This window comes from Triturus cristatus, chromosome 6 (genome assembly GCF_964204655.1).
Source record: "Triturus cristatus chromosome 6, aTriCri1.1, whole genome shotgun sequence".
Classification (NCBI taxonomy): domain Eukaryota; kingdom Metazoa; phylum Chordata; class Amphibia; order Caudata; family Salamandridae; genus Triturus; species Triturus cristatus.
Window position 1 is genome coordinate 1,351,798,930 of NC_140589.1, and position 24,772 is coordinate 1,351,823,701.

At 51.0% G+C, this 24,772-nt stretch overlaps 1 protein-coding gene across 4 annotated transcripts in view; it reads right to left on the minus strand.

The window, feature by feature from the left end:
• The window catches only part of SANBR (SANT and BTB domain regulator of CSR), a 285,399-nt gene that overhangs the window by 80,361 nt on the left and 180,266 nt on the right, over window positions 1–24,772 (minus strand). For all 4 annotated transcript variants that reach the window (XM_085612351.1, XM_085612350.1, XM_085612352.1 and 1 more), the window contains one exon: window positions 16,442–16,541. In XM_085612351.1, the coding sequence (XP_085468477.1) occupies window positions 16,442–16,541 (100 nt within the window). The remainder of the gene's footprint in view (window positions 1–16,441; window positions 16,542–24,772) is intronic.

Genomic DNA, 24,772 nt, shown 5'->3' on the forward strand with positions numbered 1-24,772 from the left:
AAATGGGAACAGATCACCAGTTCATGTTTGGTGTTCCAAGAATCACAATTTAAAATCCTAACTTATGGGGCAGTCAGATTTTAAATTGCAATTCTGAAAACGCATCTTTTAGAAAGTTGGCATTTTTTAACCATAGCCATTTAGTGCCTGTAGCCTGTCTCTAGTCACATAACTGGGTGTAGCTAACAGATGAGCTTTGTGTATTCCTCCTAGACAGCCACACATGAAAGGGGGCGTAGCTATGCCTGGATCTGCCATCACTGGCAGAATGGAAGGGAGGAGCTGGGCACAGCCCCACTTACACCTGAATAGGCTGCATAACTCCTGTATTTAGTCTGGGGCCAGGCAGGGAAGGCAGGATGCCTGGGAACTTCAAAGGGAAACCTCTAGAAGCATCTCCTGACTTCAAAGGCACAACTGCATATAAATACTGGACCTCAAACACCAAATCTTGAGTACACTTCTGGAACTGTGAATACACTGGCAGGATAAAAGTGCTGCTATGCTGTTGAAGGACTGCCACTCTACTGGATTGCAATCTGCCTTGCTGTGCTGACCTTCTGCCCTCTTGCCTAGGTGAGAATGACTGGACCTGCATCTCCTGAACGCAGAACCCAGAGTGTCTCCAACGGGTTAGTTAGCTGGCCTCCTGATCTGAAGCCTCAGGGACATAACAGGCTTACAACAACCTTCCATTTGCACCTGGACTCTGTCATCTGTGAGTCTACCCTGCCAAGTGGTGCCACACCAGTCCTGGACCCTTGAAAGTGGGCCTAAAGTGCTTGCCAGCCACTGTGAATCCAGGGGACCCGGCGTATCTCCTCTGGGACCCGGCGTATCTCCTCTGCTACGCGGCATATCCCCAAACAGAACCAACACATCCTTGCTGCTACATGGACCGAACCGTTGCAAAGACTCACAATGCCACTGCAGTCCTTGGAACTGGCACATCACTCCAAATGTGTGACGCATCTACGGCGTGGGTCCTCGCATCTCCCTCCGACTGCAGTGTCAACGACGTCACTGCACTGCACCTCGCAGTTTTTCAGAACCGGCGCTTCACCTAGACTGCGCGCCGCATCCTTGATGCTGGACTTAATTTCGCAAGCCATCGTCAATGGTATCTTCGACAACTACACAGGACCTTGCTTTGCAGGCTCACCACATCTCAGAACAGAAGCATTGCTCTAGCTCCGCCACGCACGCATCTTCGATTCGAATCCTCACAACGCTCCACAACCTGGATTTAAATTATGTTATACAGTGGGCCTAACTAGGTTCCTGCTGCTTCATCGTGGTCGGGCTGAACTTGTGACTTTGTCCCGGTTTGGCATGACCAGTTTTGCCCCAGTTGATGCTTTGTGCTGTTTGGTGCTATTTTCACTGAAATGTTTAGAAACTCATACCTCCAGTTCTACTGATAGGATTTTTATCATTTTGGTCGTGTTTTAGGTTTAAATCTTTTTATTAAAGTTTTCAACAGAGGGAAAAATGGCAGCAAACAATTACACTTTCCCCCGCCCCAGCAGGAGCGGGATAAACTGGGCCCGCCTTCGTCACTACTAAACGCTCGGAGTGGCGGGAGTGTGCCCGCAAGGCCCAGCACCCGCCGCTCTAGTAACCCTCCGCCCCCAACCTGAACCCCCAAATAACCCCCCTCCCCTCGGCCATCCCACCCCCCATCCCCCGTGGGAAATGAGACAGAAGAAAGAAGAAGGAAGAAAAAAGAAGGAAATGGAGAACTGAGCCCGGGGTCAAAGGGACCTGGGGGCCGAGCGCAAAAGGCCGTCCCTGGGCAATAGTCCAATCATGGTTTCTGAGCAGTGTCCTTCTCCTCCGGATCCGTGCTAAGCCGTAGAAGGCGTAGGTACCGGGGACACGTCAGCTCCCTAAAGTCCTGGGTCAGGAGGGCCCGGAACGGCTGCCACAAGTCCGGAAAGGAGTCACCTTTACCAGCCAGCATTAAGGAGATAAGCTCCATCCCCAGGATGTGCCAGAGGCGGTGCAGCCACTCCAAGTGTGTAGGAATGCGGGGCGTATTCCAGCAAGCTAGTAGACATTGCGTGGCCGCCCCCAATGCGAAGGCTATCTGTTTCCCCCTACGGGACTTCAGGGGGTAGGTAATGGCATTGGAGACCCCCAGAATGATGTATGCAGGTAGTCTGGGCAGCTCCGTGTCGAAGTATCTATCCACCTCATCCAGAATTTGTCGCCAATACAGGGATATCAGGGGGCAGTCCCAAAGAATATGCGTCAAGGTGCCAGATTGACCGCACCCCCTCCAGCACCCCGCGGTGCGTGAGCTGTCCATTCGGTGCAAGCGTTCCGGTGTAGAATACCAATAGTTCACCAGTTTAGTGAACGTTTCCGTAAGCCCTGTATGTGTAGCCGTGTGCCGGGCCCTGTAGCAGCAACCCTCCCATTCCTTTGCGAGCAGATCCCTCCCTAAGTCCCTCTCCCAGCGCGCCCTACCCGCGTGGTACGAGGGAATGTGCGAGGAAAGGAGCATCTTGTAGAGGTCCGAGGTCAACTTTTTGTCCGATGACCGTGTGATGAGCCAGCGTTCAAACGCCGTGAGCCGACGTTGCGCCGCGCTCTTCTCCCGCGGCTGCGTGGCCCAGTGTTTAATCTGAAGGTAACCAATCTGGTCCCTGGCCGGAATACCATAAATCGGTGGCCAGCTGGGCCAGTGTGGCCAGCCCGCCCGCCCCGTACAAAACCCCCAACGCCCTGCAGCCAGTGTAACGCCAACCCGGGAAAGAGGACTCCGGCTGCCCCGGCGGGAAGTCGGAGTTTCCGAACAGGGGGGTCAGCGGCGAGGGAAAGGTCGTCAGTTCCTGCCTCTCCCCAGTCTGGTCCCAGATCCGCACCACCGCCTGGGTCACCCACGAGGCGTAAAGATTGGGGGGCCGCTGTTCCCGGCGTAGAAACGGGATTGCGGCCAGGGATGTCCCCGCCACCGCCCGATCCTGGAACAACCAGTGCTTTGCGGATTCGGGCCTCACCCATTCCACCAGGTAGCGGAGTTGGGCGGCTTGGAAGTAGAGTGCGAGATCGGGAATGCCGACACCACCATGTTCCGGCGGGAGAGAGCTAATCTGGCGCTTGAGGCGAGGTTTCCTGCCCTGCCAGATGAACTGAGCTAAATCGGATTGGACCTTCTTGATCCAGCCCTTCGGTGGGTATATGGGGAGCGTGTGGAACACATACAGTATCTTGGGCAGTATCGTCATTTTGATGGCCGCCACCCGCCCAAGCCATGAGAGCGGCAAACGTCGCCAGCGAAGGAGATCTGTTTTGACGGTGGAGCGGAGACGATCGTAATTCAGGGTCCGGATGCCCGGAATCGTAGGGGTCAGCTGCACCCCGAGATAGGGGACTGGTCCCGACGACCAGGGGACCGGATACTTCGCACGTAGGTCTGCGATCGCTCCCGGTGTTAGAGAGAGGGAGAGCGCCATTGATTTGGCAACGTTGACCTTGAAGCCGGATACCTCCCCGAACGCAGTAAGTTCCTCCAGGATCGCTCCCAGGGACGTCATTGGCTCTCGGAAGGTCAAGAGGACATCGTCAGCATAAAAGCAAATCGTATGGACATCCCCTCCAAACCGGATCCCAGAGATCCGGCCGTTGTATCGTATGTGCTGAGCAAGGGGCTCCATGTACATTGCGAAGAGCAACGGGGAGAGGGGACAACCCTGCCTGGTGCCCCGGGAGATCCGAAACGGCTCCGAGGTATGACCATTAACTCGGACCGTGGCGTGAGGGTCTCGGTAGCAATTGAGTATGCGCGCTCTCATCTTGTCCCGGAGCCCGAACCGCTGCAGAACCGCCTCCAGATAGGGCCAGTGCACCCGGTCAAACGCCTTCTCGGCGTCGACCGCCAGAAGGGCATAGTCGGCCGGGAATCGTGAGGCCTTTTCAATAAGATGCAGGACCCGTTTCGTGTGGTCGCTCGTTTGGCGGCCCGGAATAAAGCCCGCCTGGTCCGGGTCTATAAGATCCGGTAAGTGCGGCGCGAGACGGGCCGCCAAGATCCCCGTGTACAACTGAAGGTCCACGTTTAGAAGGGAGATCGGCCGGTAGGAACCGCACTTTGTGCCCTCCTTCCCGGGTTTAGGGATCACCACTATCGCAGCTTCCAGCAGTGGGGAGGGCAAGGCTCCGAACGCGTCGAACGAATTGAAGAGTCGAGTAAGAATGGGGGCGACCAAAGGGCAGAATTGCAGATAGAACGTAGCTGTAAAGCCGTCCGGGCCCGGGGATTTGCCTACCTTGAGTCGCGAGATGGCCGAGATCACCTCCTCCGGGCGGATTGGCGATTCAAGCAGCTCTGCCTGGGTCGCTGAGAGGCCCGCTATTCGCGCGTGGCCCAGGTACGCGTCAAGCCCGCTGTCGTCGAGTGTCTGCGCATCGTAAAGCCGAGCATAGAAGTCTCGAAACGTCGCGGCAATCTCGCCGTCGTCCGTGTGCAGGACCCCGCTCGAGTCCTCTATCGCCTTGACCCCCTCCCGCAATCGGCGCTCCCGCAGGCACCGGGCCAGAAGACCGCCACATTTATCCCCACCCACGTAGTAGCTATGCCGGAGGCGCAATGCCGCATATTCCGCCCTGTCGCGATCCAGCGCCTCCAACTGGGCCCTCTGTGCCTTCAACAGCCGCCAGACCCTCGGGGCCCCCGTGCGACTATGCATACGCTCTAGATCCCTGACCTTCTGCGCTAGCTCCGCGCGCTTCGCCGGGCGCTCTCTATTCTCGGCCGCGGAGAGGGCAATGATAGCCCCACGGACCACCGCCTTCAGAGCAAGCCAGCACGTGGTCACGGCCGTATCACCATTATCGTTGAAGCGAAGATACTCCTCGATGACTCCTCGTAGCTTTTTGTCCACCGCGGGGCGAAGCAAGAGTGTGTCCCGCAGGCTCCACTGGCGGCGTCTCCCGCCCATGGGCAGAAGCCGCAGCGTCATGACCACCGCTGCATGATCCGACAGAGACGCCGCCAGTATCTCCACCCCGGAGGCCTCTTGACAGATTGCTCGGGTGGCCAGGAAGTAGTCCAGCCGCGCGTAAGTGCCGTGCGCGCATGAAGTATGCGTGTATTCCCGGGCTGAGGGATTGTACACCTGCCAGAGATCCACCATATCTAACTCCTGAAGCGCCGCGTGACCCTTCTGCGATAGAGCACCCACCTGCCCCGTGCGCTGTGCCGACCGGTCCATCACGTTATCGAAGACCAAATTCAGGTCTCCCCCGAGCAGCAATCTCCGGTCCGGGGAGGCCGACAGCTCCGTCAGCGCCGCCTGGAGGAAATGTTCCGGTCTGTCATTAGGTGCATAAATTGAGCCTACCGTGAATGTGTAGTCCCCCATCTGGACTTGGTATACAAGCAACCTGCCTCTGATCTCCGCCACCCTGCGCATCGAAGGCCCCCTGAACCTCGGCACGAGAAGGATCGCCACCCCCGCCCGTTTAGAGGTGTCACAGGAAAAGAACTGTATGGGGAATGATCGGGACTGCAGCCGGTGCGTGTCTTTCAGAAGGAGGTGCGTTTCCTGAAGCAGGCACATCTCGGCCCCCGACTGCACAAGAAGGGAGAGGATAGATCTACGTTTGATAGGATTGTTCAAGCCCCGGACATTAAGCGTAAGGACCTTAAGCGTTGTGGAAGGCATACCCACCCCTCGAGGAACACCCGCTATAAACGCTCAACCCTGTAATGACCAAAATGCACCCTAAGCCACCCAAACACCACCCCTCAAGCCCGGTACAGAAAAGAGAAGAAAAAGGAAGAAAAGAAAGAAAAGGAAGTGAAAGCCCAACTAACCCCGCGAACCCTCCCTCCCCCACCCCAACCAAATTGAACAAACCAATAGTCCATCTTCCAAGGAAGATCAGAAAGTCAAAAGTCAGTGGGGGCAACGTGGCTCACCAAGGCATCCCCTCCCCCCCACCCACCCGGCTGTGTACCCGCCAACGCCGCCCCAACGGGCCTAGCGGCATTGTGATTAGCAGAGAAAGAAAGCAATAGAGGCGCTTTCCGCAGGGAACCCCCCTCAAGGGGTCGCGTCCTTCGGGGCCAGAGCCCCCGCCACCGAGGATATGGCGTCTTGACGACCCTGAGCGATCTCCTCGGGTGGCGGCCCCCGCCGCCTGGCACCTCTGCGCCTTTGCTTCAACTGGGTCCATCCTGGACCCGGACCGCTGACTCTCTGGGAGCTCGGCGCAGGACCCTCCTCATCATCCTTCGGGCAGTCAATGTCCAACAGCTTGCATGCCTCCGTCAAGGAGCGCAATTGGTACAACCGGTCGTTATGCCGGAAGATCAGACGGAACGGATGTCCCCAGGAATATTTAATGTCCCGTTGACGGAGGGCCTCCGTGACAGGGCGGAAGGTCCTGCGTTTCTGGAGAGTCAGGGCTGCAAGGTCCTGATAGAGCACCGGGAGGGTACCCTGAAAGGAGATGGGGTGTTGCGATCTCGCCCTCCTGAGGATCTCCTCCTTAGTGCCATAGTCCTGAAGACAGACCAGGATGTCGGCCGGCAGGGCATTGTCCGGGCGCGGGGGGCCCACCCGGTGGGCGCGATCCAGAGTGAGCTCCGTCCCGGCCGGCCGCCCCAGGATCTGATTGAAGAGCTCTCGCGTGAAGGCAAAGATGTCCCCCGCTTCTGCGTTGTGTTTCACCCCTCGAATGCGGATATTGTGCCGCCGCGACCTGTTCTCCAAGTCTTCCAGGTGGGATTGAATGTCCACTTGCTGGTCGTGGAGCCTTAGGAGATCCTGATGCACCAGGGAGAGCTCCGTGTCTTGAGCATCCACCCTGTCCTCTACTGCTTGGACTCTCTCTCCCACACCATCCAGGTCCCTCCGCACCTCCCTGAGCTCCGCCGAGAGTTCCTGCTTCATGCTCTTAAGTTCCTCCCGCTGTTCCGCGAACAGCGACAGTAGGAAGGCCCTGGTGACGGGTTCCGATCCGTCGTCCCCGGCCCGCGTCGACCGCATCTCTTCCGTCGCAGTCGCCTGGGCCGCGGGCCCCGCCGCCGCCGCCCCTCCCTGGTTCTTGGCAAACAGCTCCTGCAGCGACTTGCTCTGTGTCTTGTCCTTGCCCTTGCCCCGCTGGGACGCCATGGTACGATGGGGCGCACCCCCGAGCCGACTCTCCCAGCCAGGCACCGGGGACTGGGTCACTGATCGGCCGGTCAATCCCCCGGGGTCCAGTCACCGCAGCGGCATTCGCGTCAAAGGCCCAGGCTGCCTCCGACGGGGTGCAACCGGCCGCTGCCCGCTCGGGGGGGGCCCAGTGGTCACGGATCACCCCCTTGCGCCCAGCGGCACTCCGGCCCCACGCCTCCACTCCTCCGGGCGCCCGCTGCTCGCCCCGCGTCCTCCGCTCCGCCAAGGGGTCTCCCCTCCACCAATCCTGTCACCGTCGGGCCACGATGCTCCAGCTCTCACTGGTGGCGGCCAACCAGGGAGACCCCCGACTCCGGGCGGCAATTACCTGCGGCCAATGCTGCGTGGCTCGTCACCAGGCCGCGGCCTATCGTCCGCCGCCCCTGCCGCCAAGGGGACCCCCACTGCTCGGCGGGGCTCACGCAGGGCCCGTCAGACCCACTCCCGTCTCTGGCGTCCTCGGCGGCGCTTCCGCGCAGGCCCCCTCTTCTGTCCCCGGCCTCGGTGTGGGCACTAGGTCTCCGTCCGCTCTCGCGGGCACTCCGCGTCCTCTCGCGCCTGTCCGGGCCTGCGTCTCACCTAGTCTCTGTAGGCCGCCCACGCCGCCAAGGGGACCCCACTGCTCGGCGGGGCCCACGCGGGGCCCGACAGACCTGCTCCCGTCGCTGGCGTCCTCGGCGGCGCTTCCGCGCAGGCCCCCTCTTCTGTCCCCGGCCTCGGTGTGGGCACTAGGTCTCCGTCCGCTCTCGCGGGCACTCCGCGTCCTCTCGCGCCTGTCCGGGCCTGCGTCTCACCTCGTCTCTGTAGGCCGCCGGCTTCCCCGCGTAGGCGCCGCACCCAGCTCCTCCGACTCTGCAATCGTCGGCCCCTTGCCACAGCTTCCGCAGGGGCACAGCTCCGCCGTCGCCCCTCTCTATCCGGCCAGCAGGACGCCCACACTCCTCCCGGACCGCCGCCGGGGCTGCTCCGCCTCTCCGGGCCTCAGTCACGCGAGGCCGGGGCTGTGCTTCGCGGCTCCAGGCCGCGGCCGGCCGATCGCTTCCCCCGCCGTTGTGGAGGCCCCACAGCTCACCGGGGCTCCCTCGGGTCTCTACTTGCTCGCCTCCGTCACTGGCGTCGCCGGCGGTGCTGTGTGCCGAAAGCGGGGGCAGGTAACGGCGCTGATCCCAGGCGGGCGAGGGAGAGACAGAAAGGCACGTCTCACCTCGCCACCATCTTGGCCACGCCCCTTTTGGTCGTGTTTTAGTCATAAAAAAATTACTCTATGTTTCTAAATGTGCTGTGGGAATTTTTTTATGGTGTGTTGCCACTATGCTAGTGTCTGAATTGTTGTACAAGTACTTTACACATAGTCTCTAAGTTAAGACTGATTGCTCTGTGCTAAGCTACCAGGGGGTAGACCACAGGTTAATTTGGAGTTTGCTTGTGCCTGAAGTAAATATTATACATAGGTTATAATGCAGTGATGCAGTGAGAAGCCACTGTCACAGCCTATCTTCATTCTTTTGTAAAAAAAAGAACCAAAGTTGAACTATAACCAACCAGATGCCAGCACCCTATAGAACACTCCCAAGATTGGTGGAGTCCTTCAGATTTTCAAGCATAAATGTGATAAGAGTTATCGTTGGCTAAATAAGGGAAGTCTTTCAGGGGAGGAGGGTGAGTCGCATGTGAATCTATGAAAGATACCAATACTGGAGAACTGCAGTTACAAGTAAGTAACATATTTTCTTCTCCAGTATTGGATCTTTAATAGATTCACTTGCTTGAATCAGAATAGCAAGCAGGCAAAATATATATATATATATATATATATATATATATAATGTTCCAAAAAAGCTCCGAGCTTTAAAGCAGCACTCCACAAGGCTGAGTTGAACACAACTTCTTTATTCATGAAAGCGGCGCGAAATTGACCCAATTAATCCTATTCCCGGACGCGTTTCAGTGCTTCAAGCACCGTAATCATAGGGCGGCAGCAGGCAAAACATGAAATGGACTTCCACATCTATTACCCTATTGGCACTCAGGTAGGCGATATGCCGGGAGTAGAGGTCCCAATTCTTCTATTCAGGTATAGTCATTTATTTGCCAGCGAAATTCTTCTGCCGATTTCCAGTCACTTTTCATTCTTAACAGCCCTCCGGTGGGCCTCAAGACATTTCAACCGCTTCCCATATTGCAAAGCCCTTGTGCTGCGTGGAGGCTGCAGTTAGATAACCAGCCCCGCAGACCTTGTCCAGTTGAAGTGGCGGTGCTTGCTTCCACGGCTGGAGGCGCCGTGTGATTAATGTTCCAAAAAAGCTCCGAGCTTTAAAGCAGCACTCCACAAGGGTGAGTTGAACACAACTTCTTTATTCATGAAAGCGGCGCGAAATTGGCTGGTTATCTAACTGCAGCCTCCACGCAGCACAAGGGCTTTGCAATATGGGAAGCGGGGACGAGGACTCTTCAGGTGCCACCACCACTTCGAGAGGTAAGTTGGGTAGTTGGAGGATAGGTAGGTACCCCGGGATTGGACACAGAGGGCCGTGGGGCGCCGGGTGCAGGGGTGCCTTTTGGTGTCGGGAAATCTTACCCTCTGTTGATCGCGGTTGGGGTGGCACTCTGTTCTGAGGCTGCAGGCTTCTTCAGGATTGTCGAGGGGAGTCCTTGGGTGCCGGACTCAGGGTCACAGTCGCCGTGGGCTCGTCCTTGTGGGTTTAGTTTCCTCCGGCACCGGCCAGGCGTGGCGGGTGCAGAGTGGGCTGGGATCGCGGTTCCGGGCTGCTGCCAGGGGTGAAAGGTAGGTTCTGAGTAGAGCCTCTACTCATGGGAGTCCCAGGGGATCAGAGTTCAAAGGTAGCCAGGTCCTCCAGGGTTTCTGAGGTTGCTGGCCACAAGAGATGCCGAGTTTGGAGCAGGAGCAGGTTCGAGGTCGACAGGCCGGTGGGGCTGGGGCCAAAGCAGTTGGAGTCTCCCTCTCCTTCGCAGCTGCAGGGCAGGTCTTCTTTTCTTCTCGCTCTTCTTGTAGTTTCGGAATCTGGAATCTGGGGAAGGAAGGTTCAGGGTGCCCCTAAATACTAGATTTAGGGGCGTTACAGGTAGGTGAAGGCCAGGGACCAATGGGTCCTTGTCTGGGGTGGGTACACCCCCTATCCTGCCTCTCTCCTGTGGGAGGGGGGCAGTAGCCTAATCCTGATAGGGTAGGGCCTCCCATCTTCAAGAGGGCGAGAGCCCGGAGATGTGCTTTACCTCGCCTCCCCCACCTGAGGGGTGGGGTGGGCAGGCTGGCACATCCCCTGTCCTTGTATGGGGTTTCTGGCCAAGCTTCCCGCCAGAGTGGGGGGTTGCAGTGGTCTGGGGAAACTCCTAGAGGCGGCAGGCCTTTGAAACTTCCCTTTGCTCATCCTGGGGGAGGAGATTTCTCACCTCACCCAGGATGTGCATTGTTGCAGGCCCGGGAGAGCAGGGGCTCTCCCACCCAGGGGTCCAGCAACGTGTCTGCTGTGTGGCAGCCTGGGCAGCCTCAGAGCAGACGTGGATTGTAGGTTAGTTGTAAGGGGGCATCTCTAAGATGCCCTCTAGGGTGCTTGGTACATTAAATCCCACACTGGCATCAGTGTGGGTTTAATGTGCTGAGAAGTTTGATACCAAACTTCCCAGTCTTCAGTGTTGCCATTATGGTGCTGTGGAGCTCGTGTTTGACGAGTTCTCAGCACCATGTACTCTTAAATGGCAGCACTGCACTTACAGTGCCCGGGAATGGACCTGGGTACTGTAGGGGCACAGGGCTCCTGCTCCTGTGCACACACCATGGGCATAAGGCACCCAGCCAGAGGGGTGAATGACATATGCCTTAGCAGTGTAGGTGATGGGCATGGCACACAGAGATGTGTGCCATGTCGACTCTTCATTTTGTCCTGCACCCAGACACTCAGCCTGCAAAGGCAGTGTGTGTGTGTGTAAGGGTACGGGGCCCCTAAGGGTGGCACAATGAGTGCTGCAGCCCTTAGGGGCCTTCCCTGGTCACAAGGCCCTGGGAACCTAGGGTACCATTTACCAGGGGCTGACATGTGGCCAGGGTTTTGCCAATTTGAAGTTTGTGTGTTTTTAAGGAAGGAACATAGGCCCTGTGCACCTGATTGGCAGGAGTCCAGGGTACACTCAGTCAAAGTACATTCAGCAATTTAGCAAAAAGTGGGGGCATACCATGCAAGAAAGATGGCACTTTCTCACAGCGTTCTACTGTTGAAAGGCATATCTGAAATTTTGCTCTGTACCTCAGGGCGAAAGGTGGTTGCCTTAAGCCAGCCCTGGCGCTTAAGGAGTGCTGCCTTAGCTAGTTCTCGAAAAGCAAGTGAGGCCACATCCATTGCGGAATCAATCATTTCAGATGCTGATCTTTCTCCCTTCATTAGGATCTTCTAAGCCTCTTGCTTTCTATCTTCCGATAGAAGAACTAGCTATGACATGATATCTGACCACATATGGTGATTGTACCTCCCCACAATTGTCAAAGAATTAGCAATGCGGACTGTGGTGCCAGATGTTGTGGTGAACCTTTTACCAATATAATCAACACGCCTAACCTCTTTGTCAGGTGGTGTAGTGACCGGAGTTGAGGGATTCTTGGATCTGCACTGAGCAGTTAGGGATATGACTGAATCTGGTTTTGGTTGCCCCACCAGATATGCTGGAGCATCATCAGGAGCCTTGTACTTCTTGTCAATCTTAGGAAGTAGTGGAGCCACAGAAGCTGGTGTTTTCATTATTTTAACTTCCTCCCATATGAAATCAATTATAGGTATTGATCTTGATTTCCTTGACTGGTCATTAAAATCCTGACGAAAACAGTCAGGTTGCTTGACCAGCATAGGAAGTTGAAACCTTGAAGCTGCTCTTTCCATCAAAGAGCGAAAACCACCTATATCCTCCGGTGGAGAGTCTGTTGACTGAAGTGCTGGTTGGGAGAGGGCAGGGGGGAAGAGAGAAGGTGTGGGAATCAAGTACTCATCCCATTCATTGGCTGGAAAATGGGTGTCTTGAAGTTCACCTGAGGCGGGGGGGGGGAAGAAGGTGTGGGAATCAAGTACTCATCCCATTTATTGACTGGTAAAAGGGTGTCTGGAAGTTCACCTTCCTCTCCTTCATCGCCATCTTGCCTCTGTGGCATGGCTGCATTTGAAACGGGTGTCATACAAGGTAGTATAGAAAGCAGAGATGCTGGAAGTAAAGGTGCAGGAGGAGGTGAAACTGCTTCAATAGATGTAGGAAAGCGTGTGCGATAATCTTGCAACATTGCTTGCAGATACTGCATCAGTGCAAATGGAAGATTAACCATGGGTTCAGGAATACGGTCCATATATGGCTGGGATGGTCCTGAGAAGTGTTGACGATGGTAGTCTTGCTGATAATACATTTCCTCATCATACTCCTCATCTTCCTGATATTTCACATGAAGTTCTGATGGGCTATGAGCCTCTCCGAAAAGAGATTGTCGTCATCCGATTCCTGGACATCATGGACGTATCTAAGACATTGTTCATCGATGAAGCAGTCATCGTCGAAGAAGAGGCTGAGGGTGGTATGGCCACAGACAAAGTCATCGTCAACAGAACATTTGCTATAGGTGAAGAGGCTACTTGGGGCTTGATGGTAGCCGGTGAAGAGGTCGTCAGCAGTATTGGCGTCATCAGCGATACAAGCGTCATCTAGGAAGCATGGAAAAGCAACAATGGAGCCGCTGACAACAGAGCTGAAGCGATCCTTGTTGCCGATTTACTCAGCGACGAACAACTCGACGGCGTGCCCGTCGATGATGATCTGCCCATTTTTAACTTAGTCAGTGAATAATCTGAAGAGGATTTTTTGGGGTTTTGAGACCAAAACAGAGGTTGAAGTCGAAGAATCAGATTGTAACTCATTAGGAATTTAATCTTTCCCTTTTAGAGAGGAGCTTTTCAAAGACTGATGGTCTGTGTTTTTATTTAAAGTGTTTTATGTTCTTCAGGAGACTCCTGAGACTTTTCTTTTTTCTTAGGTTTCTTAAGACAAGTATGAGAGCTCACACCCCCTGCTTCATCAGAAGATATACAAGACTTGGTCTTAAGTCTCTGCAGCCATTTTGATAATCTCCCTTCTCGGTCTTCAAGCGTTTTAGTAAAGAAGGTTCTACAAATCTTGCAGTCCTTTACTTTATGGAGAGGATGCCAGCAATAGACATAATCATTATGGGGATCTTCAGCATGCAGTCACTTGTTACCACAAGATCCACATAATCTGAAGAGTCATTTTTAGAGGATTCCGACACGTTAACTGCAAAGGTGAAAAAACAGCAAAGATGTAAAGAAAACGGAACAGAGCTCAGGGGGCACTCCCTCTCACACAACGTGGGGTAGAAAATCTGAGGGATTCAGCCTCTCTTGGAAGTGCTCTACAGGGTGCTGGCATCTGATTGGTTATAGTTCAACTTTGGCTCTTTTTATTTTTTACAGAAGAATGTAGATAGGCTACAATACAATGAGAAGTCACTGCCATAGCCTATGTATAGCATTTACTGCTTTTGTAAAGATACAGTGGGACTCCCACTTTGACAACGGTGATGATTCAAGCATGTGATTCTATGCAAGATCCAAATCTGGAGAAATACATTTCTGTTTTTGGTTTTTAAAGGTCTTGCAGTGAATACTCCATTTGTTGTATTTTCTAGTGTTCAATAAATGTCTCACAAAAAGTTCGCACCACTTTATATTATGATGGCTTACACACAATATATTATATTGCATCAACTCATCTGTAATCAGAAACCCGCATAGATTTCATGTTAAAGGTGAGAATTTGCACAGTATGGCAGTCATTGGCCCTTCCCTGGTAAAGCATTAGTGACTACTGCCTATGCAAGAATAGAGGTCCAAGAATAATGACAATGGTGGTGGTGGTAGTGGTGGCACTGTTAGTAATGATAATGTTGGTGTGGAAACAGTGGAGGGAGAAGCCGGGAGTAGAGTCAGAAAAAAACAGGAGTGCGCAGCAGCAGGAAAGATACTGCGGGCAAGAGTGCCAGAAGAGTGGCCAGACAAGGCGCTGTGTTCTCTGCCCAAGCCTTCGGTGGGAGCACAATGGGATACATAACAGGATCAGCTGGGCACGCTGACAGCAATAGAGCCTTAGTCAAGTAACAGCAGTAGAAGAGTAGCAGGGCTGGCCTTGATGATTTTTACACAAGCCCCAGTGAAAGTGGATGAAAGTGGATGCGGAAAACTTGCAGCAGAAGAGCTTCATTCAAGTAGCAAGGAGGGATTGCTTGAGCTGGAGCCAAGAACTTCTAAGATGGGATGCCTCACTTTAAAATCTGATAAAACAATTTAAGAAAAGGCGTATGCAAAAACAAAAATACAAATATTTTGTTCTGTATACACCACATGCATGAGACATAATTAAAGGTGTGATGTATAAGTACTTTTCAGATGCAAAACAACCCCTCATGTATTGCAGAGGAAGTCCTCTACAGAGGTGGAACGATACATCAAACAGCCAACAGAATGTGCATATTTTTAAAGGAACAAAATGTCAACAGTGAAAGTCATGTATAGCCAGACCTAAAACAGGTTAGATTCAGCTGCTGTTAAAGAAAAATTACAATGACCCATAATTCAGTTTGCAGGAAAGAAATTGCATTCAAAATAGAGTTAGAAAAAAAGGCAGGGTAAATGAACGGATGGTGTAGGGAGGCAGTTCAGGAGAGGGGTTGGCACAGGAGGTGCTGTGAGAGTATCCCTGTAACATGCAAGAGACAACATGGAGTAAGAAGGAGTTTTTGTTTTTAAGGTCTACGTTTTTTATACCTACTTCTTTATTTCCTACTATTTTACAACCCAGTCATAATCCAACCCACGAGTGGCTTCAGTCGCAGCTTAACCATCTACAGCTGGGTAAATTGCTGGCCCCCGAAATATAAATGAATAAGATTTAACAAGCCTGGCACAAGGAGGGACCATTTGTTATATGTACCTATTTCAAATACAAGAAGGCCCGCAATTACATAAGGAGGCAGCACTTGCACAATGGTGGCCTCACTGGCATACAAGGGAACATCCTCTGATACACTGTGGCCACCCATAATATTTGCAGAACATAACTTTCCCTCAGTTGTTCCTTCAGACAGGTCTATGGCCACTTCTGGATGCAGCCTACATAAGGATCCATGGCCTAAGTTGGACCTTCTATACTGAAGGTGGCCATTCCTCTCTTAAGGGAGAAAGTGGCATTATCAAATTTATTATGGTAGCCTTGATACAAAGGTACCTTCCCTGACATCCTACGTATTAGGAAGGCCCTGCATAAAATTGCTATCCTTTAAATAATATAAGCATCCTAGGGTTTATTTTGTTCCGGGCAGTGCTTGCTCCTTTTGGGCACAATAGACATAAGGGTGTTTGTCCCATAAGCTGGTGCTTCATGGAATTTATGTAGGAAACGTATGCAATTGGATGTCGATCAATGGCATACAGACGTCTAAGGTTGTCCTCCCTGGTGCTATCCCATCCAAATGGTCTGCCAACCTTATCTGCAGGGTATCTAGTGGAAATGTCATTTGATTCACACCCTGCAAAAGATATTACATCCGGATATTACATCCGCAGTAACAGTCAAGTTACCAAAAACATAAATCATTGTCCGGGGGCAACATCTTACTATGCATAGAGGAACTCAAACTTGGCAAACAACCTTATGCTCTCTCTCGCTATAGCAATAAAATGTTCTCAGTTATTAACCTAAAAGAAACAAGATACACATATGTAACTACAGTTCTCCTACACTTGTAAAATCACGAATCTCAAAAGCACAGCAGAGCATCCACGGGACTAATTTTACACACATGTGGTAGACATTAAAAATAGTGGTCTGTAAGGGAGTGAAGTTCAGATCAGATCACTTCCATCTCATCAGCTGAGTTTGGTGTTTCCAAATGAGATGATTAGGCTACTAAATGCACACTGCTTATGCCTCGGAGGCATTTCAATGTTGTATAATGCTCTTTTAGATCACAGTGGGACTCTCCTTAATCGACAAAGGTCTATCAATTAAGCATGTGAGTGTATGAAAGATCCATTATCGGAGAAAATGTAATATATCTCAACTGAAGATTAAAACAAATCCACCTAAAATTTGAAAGTCATTGACAACCAATCTATTGAACTATTCCTGTTGTCCCATCCTAAAATCCTAATTTGTGGTAAACTGTCGGCTGGCATCTTTAAATTAGTAACTATGTAAATTGTGTTTACCAGGTTTCTTTGATACTTCCTCTTCATCCCCAATTTCATCCTCAGTAACTTCTGAACCAGTCGTATATTCCTCGTCCTCTGAGAGCAGAGCTTGCTGTTTCTGATAAGAATCACAAGTAGAGCTGATGACATTTTGATACAGTAAGACTATGCATAGCATTATAACGTTGTTTATGGTTGTTGACATATGTTAAAGAAATGTGCCACGCAGCACCTTACGCTTTTGCAAACGAATATATAATGTTCATGAATAAGAGTTCAAAATTTGTAAATACATTTAAGCTAATTCTTGATTGAATACACTTAAATATTAGTAATCTATGTTAAACTGAGTTCTAGTCTTGTTTTTTTACAACGTAACATTGAGATGTTGTAATTGGGAAATGCAACATTGCTTGTCTGCTTTAAAAATAAAGAGTTAGTACTTATCCTTGACCTGAACACAAAAGTATTAATTTGATCAGTTGGAGCTCATGTTTAACGTGCCCAAGCAGTAAAACCTAGGGCAAAATATGACTGCCCATGAAGATGCTAAGAAGGGTGAGCTTGAGTTCTGTGATGAGGCAGAGTTGGGATCAGGGTCATGAAGATCTCAATTGAGTAGATCTATGAAATATCCCCCTCTTTACCATTATAGTTTTACTTCATGAAGAAATAGTAGTCTTTGCCGGACACTACATAAAAAACCTGCTACAAGGCACAAGGATTGAACCCCCTCCTACCCTTTTTCCATTTTGTGGCCTTTAAACACTTCTCCACTTCTACAAAGGACAAAGATCAAACCCCCTCCTACCCTTTTCACTTTTGTGGTCTTCAACGACTTCTCCACCAGTGAACTCTTCATTTTGGAGTCCACTGAGGGAGCACCTTGTTTTATTTTTGTTACTCCTGCCAAGCACAGTGTAGTGGGAGTCCATGGGCTAAGTGAAAAGTGTCTTCTACAAAGAGACATGAACACAGCACAAGATAGATCTTTCATATCAGGTTGTCCTTTTGTAGGCATGATAACCTTCATATAGCTCCCTCCTAAATGCTCCATAGCCCACCTTGAAGGGTTGTGTGAACAGACATCCCCATCCTACCAGGTGAGAGGTCTGCTAGATAAATAAGGGCTAATCCAAACTGGAGTGACAGGTCATTTCGGTACCCAAATCTGCCTTATGATAGCTTTTGATGCCTATGTTATACCACCTCAAATACACATCCCTCTAGCCATGATTTACCCTGAACCATCTGCCCAAAGGGAGACTTTGCTCAGAAAGTCTACATTGTGTCCCTTACGGTAAACCCTAGGACTATCTTGTGCTATCCCTTCCCACCCAGTGAAGAAATGGATTGACTGGAAATAAGATTTTTTAAGTTGGAAAATGTTGCAGTAGGCTACAGCTTACCACCATTTCTCAGTGAAATTGATGAATACTGGACTTTTAGGGCCAGTTGTTTATGTTGTTTTTTTGTCTTCAGAATATAATCCAAATCACCAGCTGTGAGGGAAAGCTGATAGGATCCATTACTCCTGATAGTCAAAGGGCAGAGAAGCACTGGGACCATCAAAAGATTGCACCTATTGTTGATATTCACTGCCCTTTGAACTAACCAACATTGTGGACTTTAGGTCCTTGTGTTGTGTAGAGGTGGGTAATGTAGATCACCCGATGCCGAAGCCATGTGGATTTCAGTCATGAACATGACATCTTAAAGTGCTGTTCAACCCACGGGCAAGTAGATGTGCAATTACTGTTCAGAAAAAATCTGAGCTGTGGAACTCTGATGCACACAGCCAATCAATGCAGCAGAAACAATTCCTAAATATGCAGGAAAATATTTGCAGGTCTAGTATTGGCCAGAGGTCCGTGACTGTTTTCAAATCATGGATTAGCTGGAGAAAACATGTGCCATCTCCCAGATAAATCATCACCTGTTGTTATAACTATGTAGGGGTGGCTCACCGGGGACATTGAGCAGTAATTGGGTGTCTGACATGGGTGGGTTCAGAAACAACATTCTGGCCTTGATTTATTCCACACCTGATATACAAATATTCTGGAGCCCAAGATCCTTGTGAAATCTGTATGTATGGGGGGACAAAACAACTCCCTACATTAAGGCTCCAGTATGTGATTTACAAGGCTGCAGCACGAAGGAGATTGGGAATCTCATCTCTGCTTTCGGGTTCCTGCAATAAGCTGTTTGAAGCCACCGTTCAATTTCGTTCACATTTGGCACATCCCTGGGTTGTTGCAATCTGAGTCCAGCTTGTGCTTTAAATACTACCCATGGGATCTCTCTTGTAGCTCTTTGATTTCACGTTTCTCCTGCCCTGGTATCGTAATGCTATTCGGTGCATGTGGCTCGCCCTGGACCTCAGATGCCTCTCTCTGCGAATAGCACCCCCAGCCAAGCTTTTAAACTCACTCCTTTTGGCTTCAGCTGCTTACTGTGCAGCACTGGCATGTACAGCTGAATCCTGGCCTGGCTCCCTTCTCACCCAGCTTGAAGAGGGTGTTGCATTTCAGCTGAAGAGAGAGATGTCCACCTACATTATGTGCTTTTGTGGATGTGCATTCACGTAAATGTTGAAAGTGTCTAGCTTTGTACATAATTTCCCTTCACCACTTGTCCAAAGCTGCACAGTCCTCTTTACTCCATTGCGTGTCGGACCCCTCCCTGTTCTCCATGTCTCTAGACTATACATATTATCCGTACACCAATCTTACCTTAGACAGATTGCCATTGATGAAACTCCTCCTATCGACATCTGGCCTCATATGCCGGTCCCTGACCGCATGCAAACATTTTCCAGTTCTCCACGAGCTATCCACACAATTTCTCCCAACTCTTTTTCATGCAGAGCTATACACCCTGCACCGGTCTATGCTTAATCTCCCCTGCATTCAACTATATGTTCCGTGGTAGTTACCTCTGCACTGCTCCACATGTAGAGGTGGGCAAGCCAATGAAAGTTCAAGCCAGGGGCTGGCTCTGGCTCAGCTCAAGGTCTTGTTCGAACACTAAGCCCAAACTGAGATGGTGTGGCCTAGGGGTTACAGCTGCCAACCATGTAACATGGAGGACCAGGTTTGAATCCCAGCTTCCATTAATCATCCTGTGAATATCGGCAAATCTGCCTGAGCACAAAACAAAACGTGTTTGCTGGTGAGAGCTCTTATGTCCTTGGGCAAGGTTTGCACTATGAAAAACTGTCAAAAGCAAAATCTGAATACTGCCTGTCACCCATGCTTTAATCCCATCCTCCAAGAATTAAAAACTAAGCATTAACCTTTTATGTCAATAACAAATACACATCCAGTGCCTGAACTGCGCAGTGGGAAGATGAAAAAGCTGGGACCAATCCCTGCTTATCTGCTTGACCAAATTATTTGATCCTAGACAAATACTATATTTCCCCAAGTCTCCAATTTGTTCATTATCACAGATGAGAGCAACTTTAAATATGTGAGACACAGATGTGGGCTGTACAAACAACTCTTGGTTTGATTTACTAGCCCAGGCATCTTCAACGAGTACCTCGTGAGCTACCGGTACCTCTCCAGCTACCCTATAGGTAGCTCTCCTGTATGCAAACCAACCTACTAAAGAACAAGTTACTTACCTTTGGTAACGCTTTTTCTGGTGAATACAGTATCTGCCTGTGGAGTCCTCACCTTATGAATATCACCTGCGCCAGCATTCCACTGAATTTTTTCCCCAGCTCTCCACGCCGACGTCATAATACCTCGGCTCCGCTTGCGACTCCGTATGACGTCACCGGAGCCATAAGAGAGCCACGTCGGCGTGATGACGTCAGTTCCACCCATTTTTTCCGTGCCTCCGAGGCGAACAGGTGGACCGACAACAGATTCAAAGTATACACAGTATACAACATTCAAACAAATATACATAGTACATATACAAAAGGAAAGCTAAAGAACATAAGCATTTCCTATAAGTGTACCAGATAAAAGAAGATACAATGTAAAACAACATGTCAAGCAAGGAATCCTTTAAGGTATAGAAAGGTGGACAACGGGGAGGCAGGTGGGTCAGTGAGGAATCCACAGGCAGATACTGTATCCACCAGAAAAAAAAAGCGTTACCGAAGGTAAGTAACTTGTTCTTCTGATGGATACATCGGCCAGTGGATTCCTCACCTTGTGAATAGTTTCCCACAGCAGTCCCACTCCCGGAGGAGGGTGTCCACCTTCCTATACCAAACAATCCTGCAAGACAGAGCGCGCAAAATGGCCCTCCCTCCTCATCTCAGAGTCTAAGCAATAATGCTTTGCGAAAGTATAGAGGGAGGCCCAAGTCACGGCCTTACAAATGTCTGCAACTGGAACACCCCTGGCCAAAGCAGAGGTAGAAGACTTCGCTCTAGTTGAATGAGCTCTAATACCCTCAGGAGGAACCTTACCAGCAAGGGCATAGCAGATCTTGATGGTTAGGATGATCCATCTGGACAGAGTGCGCTTTTGCACAGCTTTGCCTTTAGAGTGTCCAATATAGCCCACAAAGAGCTGATCATTCAAACGAAAATCCTTTGTTCTATCCAAATAAAAGCTCACAGCTCTTTTAGGGTCCAATCGGTGAAGTCTCTCCTCCTCCTTGGAAGGGTGAGGGGGAGGATAAAACACAGGGAGAGTGCCCCAGATGAAATGGAGTAACTACCTTAGGTAGGAAAGCAGCCCTGGTCCTGAGGACCATCCTTTCAGCATGTAAGGATAAAAACGGGGGGTTTGAACTTAGAGCTTGAAGCTCACTCACCCTCCTTGCCGAGGTTATGGATACAAGAAAGACCGTTTTAAGGACAACAGCCTCAAAGGACAGCTATGAAGGGGCTCAAAAGGGGACCCCATCAAAAAAGTTAAAACAAGATTAAGGTCCCACTGTGGCATTACAAAGGGAGTAGGTGGAAACCTGTTAGTAAGACCTTTGATAAATCTTAAAACAATAGGAGATTTAAACAACGACGGCTGGTCCAGAAGACACAGTAAAGCCGACAAGGCTGACAAATAGCCCTTAACAGTGGCCACAGTACAACCTGGCTGAGCCAAGGAAAGAGCAAACTGAAGCACATTAGAAAGATGGGCTTTTAAAGGGTCAATAGATCTCTCTCCACACCATTTTACAAACTTAGACCACCTGTAGGAGTAGATAGACTTGGTGGAGTGTCGCCTGGCCGATAAAATAACATCCACCACATCAGGCGGGAGAGAGAAAGAACTCAGGTTGCCCCTTTCAATCTCCAGGCATGAAGGTGCAGGCTCTGGAGGTGGGGGTGTAGAACCTGCCCCTCCGACTGCGAGAGGAGGTCTGCCCCGAGAGGGAGACGGAGCGGAGGGTGCGATGAAAGGTGAAGTAGATCTGTGTACCGCACTCTTCTTGGCCAATCCGGGGCGATCAATATAACTTGGGCCCGGTCTTGGCGAATCTTCCTCAGAACCCGAGGATTCAAGGGTATGGGAGGAAATGCGTCCCCCAACACACCCTGCATCGGAAACTGGAGACTGCAGAATGACGGGCAATGCGCATTCTCGAAAGTGGCAAACAGGTACACCCGAGGAGTCCTGAACATGCAGAAGACATGCTGAACTACCTCTGGATGAAGCCTCCACTCGTGGTCGGCGGAAAACTGTCGACGGAGACTGTCCGCACGTACGTTCAGCACTCCGGCCAGATGATTCACCATCAAGCAAATCCGATGGTCCTGAGCCCAGGACCAGATCGCAACCCCTCTCTGCAGAGACGGTACGATCCTACTCCTCCCTGCTTGTTGACATACCACATTGCGGTAGTGTTGTCCGTCAGGACTTGTACCGACTGACCGTGAAGGGAAGGGAGGAAGGCCTTGAGGGCGAAACGTATCGCCCACAATTCTAGAAGATTGATAGGAGACAATCTTTCCTCTGGAGACCAAATACCCTTGACCTCCAGATCCCCCAGATGAGCACCCCACCCCAGGGTGGAGGCATGCGTTATCACTGTGACCACCGTTGGAGGAAGATGAAAGGGCTTTCCTTGAGACAGGTTGCCCTCTACGCTCCACCAAGACAGATCCGCTGCAGCTTCTCTGGAGATCCTCACTGACTCCCTGAGATCTCCGTTGTGCTGATACCACTGCCTGCGGAGACACCACTGGAGTGCCCTCATGTGCCAGCGTGCATGGTTGACCAACAGAATGCAGGAGGCGAACAGACCGAGCAGGCGAAGGACCTTCAGAACTGGAACAACCGCTCCATTGTGGAATAAAGGGATCATCTCCTGAATGTCGAGAATTCTTTGTGGAGGAGGAAATGCTCGATACACAGTAGTGTCCAGTACCCCCCCCTATGAACAGGTTACGCTGAGAGGGCACCAGGTGAGATTTGGGCACATTGATCGAAAAACCCAAGTTGAATAATAGCTGAGATGTTACCTGCAGATGATGTTGCACCATCCCTGGGGACTCTGCTTTCAGAAGCCAGTCGTCCAGGTAGGGGAAAACCAGAATAACCGACCTCCTGAGATGGGCAGCCACCACCTTGGTGAAGACTCGAGGTGCAGTAGTAAGACCAAACGGGAGAACCGCAAACTGGTAGTGTTGCGATGCAAACGAAAAACTGAGATACTTCCTGTGTGACTTCAGGATTGGGATGTGGAAATACGCATCCTGCAAGTCGATCAACACCATGCAGTCTTCTTGCTGCAACGCTTGAAGAACCTGTGCAAGGGTTAGCATCTTGAATTTCTCCTGTTTCAGGTAAAAATTCAAGACTCTGAGGTCCAGGATTGGACGCAATCTGCTGTCCTTTTTGGGAATCAGTAAATACCGGTAGTAGCATACCTGACCACTTTCCTGCTCTGGAACCACCTCTATCACACCTTTTTGTAGCAATGCAAGAACCTCCTTCTGCAGAAGAAGCAGATGGTCCTCTGAGCAAAAACCTTGGCAAGGAGGGTAAGGAGGAGGAAATTCCCGAAAGGGAAGGGCATACCCATTCTCCACAGGGTTTAAAACCCAAAAGGTCCGTCGTGACGGATTTCCAACATCGCAGAAAGTGGGACAACCCGACCCCCAACAGGCCTCACATGATCCAGGATGGGGAATCTAGGGCTGCTTCCCTGTAGCTTCATTGGGAGCAGAGGAGGCTGAAGAGGAGGAGGGATTGCGACCAGAACCACGCCGACCCCTTTGTCTTCCTCTATAGGATCTGTAAAGAGGATTTTGCTGCTGCTGTTGCGGGGGTTGACGGAAGGAACGAAAGGATGACCTTCCAAATCCTCTATACTTCCTGAAGCCAAACCCTTTTGACTGCGTCTGCAAACCTAAAGATTTCGTAGTAGATCTGCTATCCTTAAATCTTTGCAGGGCGGAATCCGCTTTTTCCCCAAAATGCTTTTCCCCATCAAAGGGTAAGTCGACCAAAGTGGCCTGAACATCAGCAGAGAAGCCGGAAAACGAAGCCAAGCCTGCCTTCTAGTGGCTATAGAAGATCACATAAATCCTGGCCACGGAATCAGCCGTATCTAGGCCCGACTGAATAACTTGCCTAGCGGCAGCTTGAGTGGCTGCAACAACCTCCATAAAAGAGCCCTTCTCCTCATCAGGGAGTTTAGGAGCTAACTGCTTCACAGAGTCCATCAAAGCATGAACGTAATGGCCCAATAAGCAAGTGGCATTCGTTGATTTAAGCGCCATACTTCCAGAAGAGAAGACCTTTTTAGCTGACTGCTCGGTCTTCTTAGAGTCCCTGTCAACTGGAGCCTGTGGAAAAGCACCTGAAGATTGTTTCGAACAGGATGCCTGCACTACAAGTCTCTCTGGAGAAGGGTGCAACGAAAGGAAGCTCGGATCCCCCGGAACCACTCTATATCTCCTCGCCACAGTTCCGGAAACCGCAGGTGAAGAAAGTGGCTTGTGCCAAACGTCCATAACAGGCTCTAAGATAGCCTCATTAAAGGGCAACAAAGGCTCAACAATGGAAGAAGGTGAATGAAGGACTTCAGTCAAAAGGTTTGGCTTGTATTCCGCAGAAGGCAACTGTAAGTCCAACAACTCCGCAGCCTTCCTGATGACCAAATGGTAAGGAGCAAACTCTTGAGGAGGGGAAGACCTGGAAGAAGAATGCTCCCATTCAGGAGTAGTGTCCAATCCACTTGCCTCCTGAATGCCCTCAAATTCGTCAGTGGAGTCACCCACTTCACCTTCCTCGGCCAGATATTGCTCTTCCTCTATAAACCTCTGAGCCTCTCTTCGAGAGCAGATCTGAGGACACGGCGTCAGCGGCGCCGTGTACGGAGTCGGCGGCATCAGATGCGGTGCAGCTGGAGTCGGCGCCGGTGTCGAGGGAG